The following is a 12,323-nucleotide window of genomic DNA, read 5'->3' as shown; positions in this document are numbered from 1 at the left end:
ATCCATTTTATTACTCTATATAAACAAATTCTGCCATTGTATTCCTTTATCCATAGCAACTTCAAGTGGATAATCTACAAATCAATTAAAGACAAGTTAATTGCCACCAAGGATCAAGGAACAAGCATTAGAAACATAATATTTACAGGCACCATCCTAAAAATTCATGTGTTAGAGAAAAGTTGGTCTGACTTGCTTTCCTTCTAATCCAACATTTTAATTTGTATGATTGCTTTTAAAAATAAAAAAGTCATCACACCATTACTCTTACCTTATGACATCTATGTTTTGGGGCTGACATGGACAGATAAACCAAGCCAAAAAAAAAAAAAAGGTACTACTATATGATATGCTACTGCTATTGATTTTTAACTTTAATTTTTTTATCTTTAACGTTTTCTACATTTGGAACTTTTTGAGGATTACATGAAATAATGCAACAGAAAGTACGATATCCACCCCCCTTTCCTTCTCCTCCTTACATGTCTACAATAAAGGAGAAAGAGAGGCAAATTTAGTGAGGAGAATGGACTCTGATCTGCCCAAGAACACAGTCAGTGATGAGGTCAATATTCCTATGTTTCCATCAACTTGGTGCAGTTCTGAGTTATGTCTTGTCTGCCTAGGACTGCAATGTACTTACGGAAATACGGAATGGATACACTTCAACTTCTTTGTAAATAAATTGTTGTTTTCTTTATGAAGGCTTCCTTGACTTTTCCAAGCAGAATCTCTTATCTCAGTACCTACGTTGTTTTATTTCATTGTTAACTTGGTTTGTTTTCTGCCTTCTTCTACCACAATGTAAGCTTTATGAGAGCAAAGACCTAATCCATTTTACTCATCATTCTATCCCTATTATACGGTCAATAGTTTTAGGTGGCTAAGAAAGCAGGAGGCATGGTGGGGTGCGAGAGCTGTCCATACCAGCTGACAAAAGCAGACTCTTAAATTGGTTGTTATACCTAGCAACTATAAAAAGTTAAATTATATAAACTTATAATTTAAAAAATTAATTTAATTAAATAAATAAATTATGTTATAATTACATAATAAATATTCAAGATTCCTCACTTCCTTATAGTTTGCCTACATTGTGGTATCATGTATGTTCTTGAGGTCATTTACATCTACATATCTGTATGTGCTATACTGCTTGCTAACTCTCTATTTAGTGCCCTCTATACCTTGAAATGGGCCGCGGGGAGCATTTTTGCCATGGAAATCAGCAAATACTACAAATAGACTTTGTGTGTGTGTGTGTGTGTGTGTGTGTGTGTCTTCACAGAAAGCTGGCTGTTAACATTCACCAGCCCACTAATGAAAAGGCTTATCATAGGCATTCAAAAATAGTTTCTGAATGAATGTATTCATCTTTTATATGAATTCTGATTACATTTGAGTGATTTGTTCATGGTCACATTAGCTCTTAGTTTATTCCTTTAGCCCACCACAAAGCTCCTCTTTTTCAGGTTCACTCTCAAGCTCTCTTTTCAGAACAGGGCGTACGGACTTGTTGCTCTTGGGAAATGTCTATCTTTTGCATTTGATTGACTTCACAGAGTTAAAGTAGTGCATATCTACTCTGTTCACAAATCCATCTTTTCTCTTTAACATTTGAGTTGTTCCCTTCCAAATTCACATTATCATCAGGTATTAAATTATACAATTCGACAAGTTTATTAGTTCCATATTGTCCTCTCCCTTGCCAATGGAATTTTCTTTGGCTCTGATTCACAGTAACCCTGCATACTTCTCTAACTCAGCCTTACAGGAAGTCAGAGGCTTTCTTTAGCCCCTTGTCAAGAAAATTAGAAAAGCTTTCCAATTATGGTTCGAAAGTGAAAAACAAAATGGAAGTTATGAGGGGGCAAACAAAATGGAAGTTATGAGGGGGCATAGCCAAGGCAGGAGGTGGGTAAATGGCTGGGGCAAAACACATCGGGGCCGGGGCCTCCACAATGAGAAGCAGCAAAGGAAGGCGTACAGAAGCAAATGCTCCCTGTCTCGTAAAGTGTTCATTATTTGCTCTGCTCAGACTAAACAAGTCTTCTCCGGGCCGCTCACTAAAGGTACTATCCCTTAAAATTATGTGCTGGGGATTCCTCAGTTTCATGACTTACAGTCAAAATACTACTAGCTGAAAATCATAAAATCAACCTTATGACAATAATATAAATTTTATCACCCATGAATTAAACACGGATGCTCACTTCCATTACACATTCAGAAATGGTATAATTTAAAAGCATGGTATGGCTCTCACGTGGACCATCAGAACTCTTCACAAGCATAATTACAAGCTCTCAGCCCTGGGGGGTGTCTTTGCTTCTTCTGCCACCTTGATTTCTGCCTCTCCTGCCTGTCCACATTTGACAGTGCTCCATGCCGGTTGGTAGCCCACAGCCACCTCTTAATCAGTACTTTTGTAATAATCACACAGTTTTATGTCTTTTTGTCTGTGGTTGCTCCGTGTGTCGTCTTGATAGTACAGAGAACTCACAAGCCTTATTTCCCCTCTTCATTTCTGTTTCTGGTCAGCATTGCTTTGCTAATTGCACAGATCCCTTTGAATGCTCGAGATAGGACTTTCTTTCAATTTAGGAAATCTCAGCTAATGCCTTCCATAAAAATTCTATTTACAAAAAGGCCCCTGCAAAAACGCTATTGCAGCTGTTGTAGGACGGGATTTTTAGACTTGTAAGTAAACTGTCTAAGTTTAGTTTTACTTGAAGGAGTCTTTCTAGTATTTAAAAGCTCATCCTTTTGTGGTAGCTGCCCAAATCTGACTCTTGCACTCCTCGTTGCAGAAAGTGGCAACCATTCTGTTTGCTGCCTTACCAAAGACACTGAATAAGATGGGATCTACACTGAAGTGAGGTGCTGGGACACTGGAGAAAAAATTCGTGCAGAAGTGCACAGAGCCATGGTTTCAAGCTCTGGCTATGACACTCTCAAATTTCATGACCTGGGCTCTCTCTAGGTCTTGAGGTTTTTCTTTTTTCTTTTTTTTTAGAGTTGGGGGACGGGGCGCAGGCAGAGGAGAGGGAGAATCCCAAGCAGGCTCCACACCCAGCACGGAGCCCTAGGCAGGGCTTGATCTCACAACTCTGAGAATGTGACCTGAGCCAAAGTCAAGAGTCTGACGCTCAACCAACTGAGCCACCCAGGCGCCCTGGTCTTTAGGTTTTCCAATGTAAGATGATGGGTTCGAGCAGATGAACTCTTGGGTCTCTTCAGCTTTTGCCCTCTGCTCTGTGAATGTGGGGGAAGGAAGTGGAGTGTCCCCATTCTTGTCAGGGGTCTAAAAACATTTGTTGATAATTTCATTCATTGAAGGCATATTCCTCAACCACCTACACCATGTCACACACCCTTATAGGCATTAAAGATAAAGAGGTGGAAAAGAGAAGGCAAAAATCACTGTCACATGGAGCTTATATTCTAGTATTAATAACAGCTCACATTTATTTTAGTGTTTGCATGTGCCAGGAATTCTATATGATTAACAGGCTTAATCCTCACAACATCCCATTTTATAGATCAGAAAGCCAAGGCAATCAAGTTCAATACTCCACAGCACCTTTCAAAGACGCAGCTGCTTATACATGCAAGCTGCCAGTGTATTGTACTATTTGGTAACCAAATGTGGCCCCGGTGACAATCGCTAACCTATAAACCTATTTGACAAAGAAGCATCACAAAACTGGTGAGATGATAAGAGGACGGTGGAAAATGCTGTAAAAGAGGGGGTTAGGCAACCCACTTTTCTGTACATATTCTCACTGAGGGGCGAAATGGCCTTTTGAAGTAGGCATTAATATTTTCCATTTACAGACATGGAATCTACTAATACAGGTTAGGGAAAATTGCCCAGTCAAGAAAGCAGCAGAGTTGGATGCAAACTTCATCTGTTCAGCTCTAAAGCCAAAGTCTTTCCCCAATACCATGCTACCTCTCCCCACGTGTGCTATGATTGTTAGCCTTCCTGCTATTCCTATAACGATTGTTATGTTGCCTTTACGGTAACTATTTTTCCCATTTTCAATTATGTTAATATTAGTCCCAATTTGGAATATCATTAAGAAGGCCCATTTAATATTCAAAACAATGCCAGTGGCATGAAATGGCATGAAGTTGACCTCTTTTGCTCAGAGACTCTTCAGGCTCCACTGAACAGCTGGCCAAGGAGCAGCATTCTGGCAGTGAAATACAACCACATGACCAATGTTTCTGGCCAGATGAAATGAACCAGATGGAAGCCTGTGGAGCGAAATCCAGGGAGAGGGTAGAGCCAGGCCGCTTTAATCACTGATTCATTTTTTTTGTTTTGTTTTTGTTTGTTTGTTTTACTTAAGAAATCCTTTTTTTTTTTTTAGAGAGAAAGCGAGCAGGGGGAGGGGCAGAAGGAGGGGGAGAGAGAGAACCTTAAGCAGGCTCCAGGCCTAGTGAAGAGCTGGAGGCGGGGCTCAATCTGACAGCTCCAAGATCATGACCTGAGCCGAAATCAAGGGTCAGCTGCTTAACCGACTGAGCTACCCACCCAGTTGCCCCAAGAAATACTTACATTTTGATGCTCTTGTTTAACACTGCTTTAAACCAGTATCAATTAGGTTAGATGACAGTTCAGATATTATTTAGTAAGTTTATATTTTAATTGACCACTAAGCCATGTTCTACATCAAATTACAAGGTGCTCTTTCTTCAGAGAAAGATTCTGAGGTGAACCAAGGAGGATAGTGGATCTATTAGAATAGCACCTCTCATGACGGAACTCCTCCTGTGTGGTCATGGGAAGATGTGGTCAGGAAACTGGAGGTAGCAGAGTGACTATTTAGAATTCTAGGCTCTAGGACAGACTGCCGGGGATCAAACTTGGGCACATTTCTTAAACTATGCCTAGTTTCCTCAGCTGTAAAATAAAGACAATACTAGATCCATCTCGTGGCGTTGTTTTGTGCGATGAAATGAGATAATGTGTGTACGTTACTGGGAATGTGGCATGGCCCAGAGTAAGTGTCTATTAGAAATTAGATCTTATTACTTATTACTTATTATTACTCCAGACTTGGCTGCCCTCCTGTGTCTGTGTGGCCTCTGATCTCTGAACCTTCCATTCTTTCTCTCCCATTTAGTGGTAAGTGTTCCCATTCTCTTCCCTATAGAATTAAATGAGATGAGCCGTGCGTGGGGCACTAAAGACAAGAGTCATTACGCCTTTTACATCTGTAAAGTTTTTTTTAAAAAATGCTACACAATGGGAGGCATGAATGTGGTATCTGGGAAGTTACATCCCAGGGTACTGATTCAATGTTGGTGGCACCCATTTCCCCTCCTAAGGCCTTGGCTCCGCCTGCATTTCTAGTGCATACTGCTAGGTTTACTTTGACAGCAACTGATGTGCTACTGCTCAGGTTTTCCTGGTAACACAGTGGAAACCACACTCCCCTCTTGCCCTTGCTATTGTCTGCTACTTTCAGATGTCCAGATCCAAGCTGCAGGTCTGAATATAACTTTCTAAGAGCACAGGGGATGATTTAAGGTCACTGAGGGCTTTTGGTTTTAGTAAATATGGCTTTATCTTTCCATGGCTCGAAATCACTTAGGCTTTTTATTTCTCCATCCGATTGCTTGTTAATCCTCCTTTCCACTGATGGGTCTGTTTCCCACTAAAAAATTTACTTGTTAGCCCTTCTACAACAGGTACAAGTATGCTTACATGAATTTAATTAATCACCTATTTGGCAGCTCTGTTAAAATGCTGGGGGAGGGATGTTGATGTTGACATTGAAACTATTGGCAAAAAAGAGATCTGGAGAGTTTCTGAGTATCTCAATTATTTAGTGTATCCCACAACCCCTATTAGTATAAGAGACGGGAAAAACTAGAACTGCTTTCTGCTTCTGGCCTGTGGGATGCTAGTGGAATCATCTCTGCCCTAAATGTACCCTGGATGACTTTCTCTTCTATTTGCATACCACCCACCTCATAGTCACCCCATATTTTTTTTTTCTTTTTTTTAATAAGTCCCTTTCTGAGAAGAGAGAAAGCAGACAGTTCTGTGATTTATTCTGGTTGGAAGACAAGACCATCTCTTGAAGAGTAACTTTCTATTTAAAGTTTCCTTAAATGTTACTATACTTTTAAACAATAACATTTAGAAAAACAAAGTGTCCCAATGTAGTTCCCTTGGGGAGTTGGCAGAGACCACCAACCTGCTAAGTCTCACTCCTCATTCTTTCTTTGCTTCCCAGATCATTTTCTTTCCAATTTTTTTTAGGTACTATATTTAAAACTCCAACATAAATTCACTCATTTACATTATCTCCTCAAACCTAATGTGATAAACACACCATTCCCTTCTCTCTCCTCTAAAAAGATAGGAGAGGTGTGGCTCTAAATAAGGATTGACACTCATTCCAGATCCACAGAGGAAAGTTAGCCTCCTGAGTATGTAATCCTCTCTTTCTCTCTCTGTATCAAATCAAATTTGGCTTAATAAGTTATATATTAATCATATTTGGCTTTTTGTAAAAATGTATTTTACCCACAAAAGACAAAAATTTGTCACTGCTGAAAAACCACTTTCAAATCAATTTTAAGCATTGCATAACAGTCCAAAATCGTATTTCTCAGGGATGAATACTCATCCAATGTATATGATTAGCAAATCATTACTTTAACAAAGCAGACTCTTTAACTGAATTTCACATATTATAGACTTGGCTTTCCTTTACCCTGAATGTTACAAGAAAGGGAAGACAATCCCAAAGAAAACTATTCCAGTTTAAAGTTAAGTGTACCACATGTCCATTCTATCTTCAAAGAAAAAAATTATATTATACTAGACACATTTGAGGATTTTACAGACCAACAGCCTCATAAAGAAGAAATTCAATGAAGAAATATAGGTTAATGTCCAGTTATTTCAGTTGCTTCAATAGTAAAATCATATCCAAAGCCTCTCAAAGGTCAAGGTAAGCTTAAGCTACTCCCATGTTTTAAGGCTCTTATATATATATATTTTAAAGATATTATTTATTTATTTGAGAGAGAGAATGAGAGAGAGCAAGCACGAGAAGGGGGAGGGTCAGAGGGAGAAGGAGACTCCCCACTGAGCAGGGAGCCCGATGCGGGACTTGATCCCGGGACTCCAGGATCATGAACTGAGCCGAAGGCAGTCACTCAACCAACTGAGCCACCCAGGCGCCCAGGATCTTATATATATTTGAAAAATGCAAAAACAGAATTGCAAAATAGCGGGGAAATTTAAATGTTCACATCAAACAGTTTAATACCTTTAACTCGTGGAATGCTCTGCAACAAAAATGTGCTATTCAAAAGATAACTATAGAATTTAAGTGTGTGTGTGTGTGTGTGTGTACACATACATACATATATTGATTCATGGTTCATCTGAGATGGTGTGGCCTGTTAAAAGTTTATAGCTATACGATAAACATCCTTTTTCATTATTGTCAGTATATTGCTGTAGTTGAATGCATAATCTTTTTGAGCACTGACAGACCTCTGAAAATATGAGACCAGAGTGGCCAACTGCCCTACTAGCTCCCTAACTTTCTACTGGACTCTTTGCTTGTGATAGGCCCTGATTATTCAACAAGTTGACTTTGCAAATAAAGGGGTGATACCAACTAAGACAGTGGAGCAAGAGGTCTCATCAAATATACATTAATGGCACTCCTGTCACATATAAGGGAGCCTCTGGCATCAAAGAATTTACAGTCCAAATGGAGAGACAAAAGAGGACCCACAGAACAGTAAAGACAGTATGTATAAATAGTTTAATTATTACATGTGTGATTCACATACAAATCAAAAGCAAATCGATGAGGGACAAAGTCTCTCAAGCTCCAAAGGAGACTGGCCCAATCATGGTCACTCTAACCTCTTGTTAGGAAAAAGGCATGTTAGAACTACCAACATGGGCACTTAAATGCATGGAAAACTCATCCTTAGACATCCCAGTGGCTTGCTGTATTTTGGAAAGGATCAGAACTTGACCAAAAGACAATGAAATAACTTTGCCAGATGAAGGCAAGTTTCATAATGTACTTGCAAATCATACAGCAGAGCTTAAACTGCATTTTTTTTGGAGATTTCTGAAACACTAGTGCCACATGCTATTCCTTTCACACTATTCAGTAGTTAGACATGTACGACATCCCAGGACTCGTTATCAGCTCTCATTAATGAGGAGAGTCCAGAAGTCACCATCTATTGGAAATAAGCACTGTAATGCTTACAAGTCTTTGATGAGCATACAACTCAGTAGAATGCAAAGCATATAGTAGGGTGTATCATTTCTAATGTTGAACTGTATTCATAACTAATAAATTAATCTAATTAGTAAAAATAAATGGTATTTATTTTGTTTTGAACTAGAAATAAATGGAATTGCTACTTACACTTTTGGCTGCCAATTTTTATCCTTTGTCAAAGTTTGCTTCTGCATTGTTACTATAAGTGAAGTATATAATTTGATTTCTCTGATTTTACAGTTCCCTAATAAGTCCCAAGGGCACTATCTTCCATACTGTCTAAAATAAATAACTCCTGTGAATTATTTTAAACCAAAACTCAAATGTTTTTTATGCAAGTAAATCAGAATACATTATAATTCAAATTTAATGCATACTTCTATATAGGCCAAGTAGTCTCCAGATATGTTGCATTTGGTCTAAATAAGAAAGATATTCTCAAGACTTTGCAAACAGTTTCAACTGTATTTGCTTTTCCTGAAATAGCTTCCACTGCTTACAGACTAACCAATCAGAAACAAACAAAAAAAGTGTGAAGAATCAATCTTTTCCTTGTAAATAGCTAGAATACTCAAGCAAAGAAGGAAATCAAAGATTTTTTTTTCTCACTGTCTTCTTTCTTTTTTCTAGTTACTTGGTTAAAATAAGCTAACTTGGGTGTAAAACAAAGTTGCCATTGACAATTTATTGAGATTGTGAAGTCAAGATCTTTCATGTGATTTCTATAGAACTCTTCAGAAATAAAAGATTAATAGAACATCCATTTTGATTTTATGGTGTCTAATTCTCCTAGACAAGATTAAAACCCTGAATTACCGTCTAGATCCCAGAGATAGTTGCCACTTTTCCACGTGAATGTGCCCTGGAAACCCTTATAAACAAGATAGTATTATTTCCTTTTTGTTGCTTGATTGCCTGTTTAATCAAGCAAGACACTTTTCCTGACATTTAAAGGGTTAACTGAAAGTTTTAGCATGACCAATGTTGGCTCTTTTAACTCCAGCAGGGATACTAATACCCTTTTTTTCCAGATGCTAGTAATAGGAATGCTGTTTTTTTTAAGTTCATCATTTAACACTCAAAATCAGCTTTTAGAGTTAGTCAACTTCTTGCTACTTCTCAGGTTCCCATATACCCCCTGACTATTTTAAGGTTCATCTCTTTGTCACTCATATTTCATATACTGCCAACTTAACGCCTGTTAGGAGTTAAATAGATCAACACAGGGCAAAAGCATATTTCCGGGGGGGGGGGGGAGGGGTGCGAATGGAAGGGCTAAAGCTATAGAGACTGATTTAAAAAATTCTTCCCGGCTACAAAAAGTAAAGAGTGATACCTGTAGGACTTTGAGAAACGCAATCTTGTTTTGGCTCTGGGAGATGGTCCTGGCACTGTGACTCCCTGAGGATCCCAAAGAAAAGCCATTTGTAAGGAAGGTGCCAGGATCGCTGGAAACCGCAGAAAGTCAGAGTTGGTGCAGGGCCTGGGGGCCGGAGGGCCCCGCGCTGAGCAGGAGGCACTTGTGGCTGAGGGAGGGCATTTCCTCTGTGGGGTGGTATGCACTGACAAGGAGGTGGCAGGCTGGCTGAAGCAGGGGTGGAAGGGATGGCCAGGACTTCCTGCTGTGTGACACTTGCCCTTTGCGACAGAGCTTGCTTCACTCAGACCTTATCTCATTAATAACATGAGCAACACTCTCTCACAAATTTGTTTTTAAATATAGTCCTGATTAAACAACATAGTCATATGCCACTCCTGAAAAGCACAATACACACACACACACACACACACACCATGAAAAGTATGACTGAATGTGGGTGAACCTTTATATCAAGTGTGAAGTTCAAAAAAAAAAAAGGTAAACTGAGGGCCTTTGTTAAAAAAGAAGTAATTACATATCTACAATGGGGAAATTCAACAAAGATTACTACATTTCACACAACTAGCTGCCAAATATAATTTTCCTTGCTCCAACTTCTCTTAGAAACAGGGATGGGCATCGTTATTTGCAAACCTTCCACAAGGATTTAATCATCTTGAAATACTAGCGCCTCCCTGCAAGTCAGTGTAAGAAGAAAACAGGCAGATCACTTTCAAAGCTTTTGGCAGCTTTTCCCTCAAGGAGATGGTGCGTCACCTTGGAGAGTGAATTATAATGCATGACTTTGACAACAAAGATCAATTTTCTTGTTCATTTTCTATTCCCTAGAAACATTTCTTAACTCTCTGATAAATCCCTTAAAACAACTTTCTTTCAAATTAAATAAACGACAAAAGCCAAATAGAGCCCTTCGCATGTTTTATGAGTCCAGCACATTTCAGGGAGGCAAATATTTCAAGATATTGTACGCAAGGAGTCAAAGGACCCCAATGCCGTCATCAGTCCTCACCACGGAGTGGTATTTAATGTTAACAGTGCAGCATAATTCCATCAGTCCCTGTCTAAACACTGCCCCACGGGTGACCTCAACTGTAAACCAAGGCAGAGCTCCACTCCTCCTGGATAAGATTAGAGAGGCTTGGAGGGCCCGAGAGTGAATTTAACCCACTCTGAGCAGGACAAAATTGGCCAACAGCTGAGCTTACTGATGGTCACCACATCTGCCAAATTTTGAGACCCATATGACCCTGTCTATCTCTTACATAGCCGAGGGGTCCAAAATATTCAAGTACTTTCCATGGAACCTCAAGTAAGTAAATAGGACACTTATTTTCCTGACAGCATCCGGCGCACCAGGGGTTCCTGAGAGCGCGACAGGTTCCATATCGGCTTTGTGAATGAGTAATAGAAATATTTTTGGGGTTTCACCTCTTTGTTATCTGGCAGACGGGCTCCAAGAGTGGGTAGGCAAGAGCTGACTGAACAGCAGCCAACTCGGGGGAGCCAAGAGTTCATAAACAAACACGTCCTTGCTGAATCAATCAGCAATATTTGAATGCTTCACAAATCACACCTTTCTGCTCTTGTATGCGGATCCACACTTCACAAGAGCAAAATCGGAGGCCACCTTCCACGTATTCTTTGAGAAAGACCGAGAAAGTGCCTGTGTCTATACCCATGCGAGTCTGCCCTTCTTAGTGGATGAAATTCCACTATTATCATTTCATTCTTTTATACTATTTGATTTCCATGTCAGGACAGCTCGAAGAAACCGCAAACACTCCTGGCAGAGTTAACAAGCTGCTCAACAACTTGGTATTTAGTAGCATGGTTTATCTGAAACTGAAGTCAGAAAGTATAGGAGAACGGGGAGTGAGGAGGAGCCCCTGAGAGCAAGTGCGGGGAGACAGTGGGAGGAGGGGGGCCACAGACAGGCATGAGAGCAGGAGGGGTGGGACTAACTAAGATAACTCCTCTCACCTTCCATGAAGGACAGAACTCTTTCTAACTGGTGGCATTTTACATTTTAAGGTGAAATAGCCTCAGTGTGCCCTGAAAATAAAAGCTGCAGTGCACATATATGACTTTGGGAGCAAAAAAACATGACTTGCTTTGTTATCCCAATTATACTGGTCACGGCCAGATGGACCCTATCTCCCTGTGCAAGCTGAAGCCAGTCATAGGTATTTTGGCTAATATCTGTCTTTGTCTCCATTCCAATTTACATTTTTAAAAGAATGTTCTATTAATTGCTATCTGATAAAATATCAGGGCATAATAATAATGCAGAATGAAAATACTGTGGAATGTCCAACTTTTTCTAAAAAAAATCTACAACGAAGGAGATGCAAAGTTGTCTTTTTCATTACTGCCAAAGTATTTCTTCCTTCTTTTCTCCCTTGATTCTTGACAGTGGACAACTGGAATCCTGAAGCAGGATAAAAACAATGTAAATGTAAGTGGTGCCTGGGTGGCTCAGTCGGTTGAGCGTCTGACCGTGGCTCAGGCCCTGATCTCAGGGTCCTGGGATAGAGTCCTGCATGGGGCTCCTCGCTCAGTGGGGAGTCTGCTTGTCTCTCTCCCTCTGCCCCTCCGCTCATGCTCTCTTCCTCTCAAATAAATGTTTTAAAAAATAAATGTAAATGTAAAATGATGACCAG

The 12,323-nt window shown here is 39.8% G+C and overlaps 1 protein-coding gene across 7 annotated transcripts in view; it reads right to left on the bottom strand.

Moving 5' to 3' along the window:
- The window catches only part of PDE4D (phosphodiesterase 4D), a 1,430,886-nt gene that overhangs the window by 347,724 nt on the left and 1,070,839 nt on the right, over positions 1 to 12,323 (bottom strand). Inside the window, exon 1 of one of the 7 annotated variants that reach the window (XM_078067298.1) lies at positions 9,619 to 9,831. The exons of the other annotated variants lie outside the window; for them this stretch is intronic. Within the exon in view, the coding sequence (XP_077923424.1) occupies positions 9,619 to 9,707 (89 nt within the window). The 5' untranslated portion in view covers positions 9,708 to 9,831. Of the gene's footprint in view, positions 1 to 9,618; positions 9,832 to 12,323 lie in introns of those variants that run through there. 7 annotated transcript variants of the gene reach the window in all.

Source organism: Halichoerus grypus, chromosome 2 (assembly GCF_964656455.1).
Source record: "Halichoerus grypus chromosome 2, mHalGry1.hap1.1, whole genome shotgun sequence".
Classification (NCBI taxonomy): Eukaryota; Metazoa; Chordata; class Mammalia; order Carnivora; family Phocidae; genus Halichoerus; species Halichoerus grypus.
Note: the sequence above shows the minus strand (reverse complement) of the source record. Positions and strands in the feature narration are given on the sequence as shown.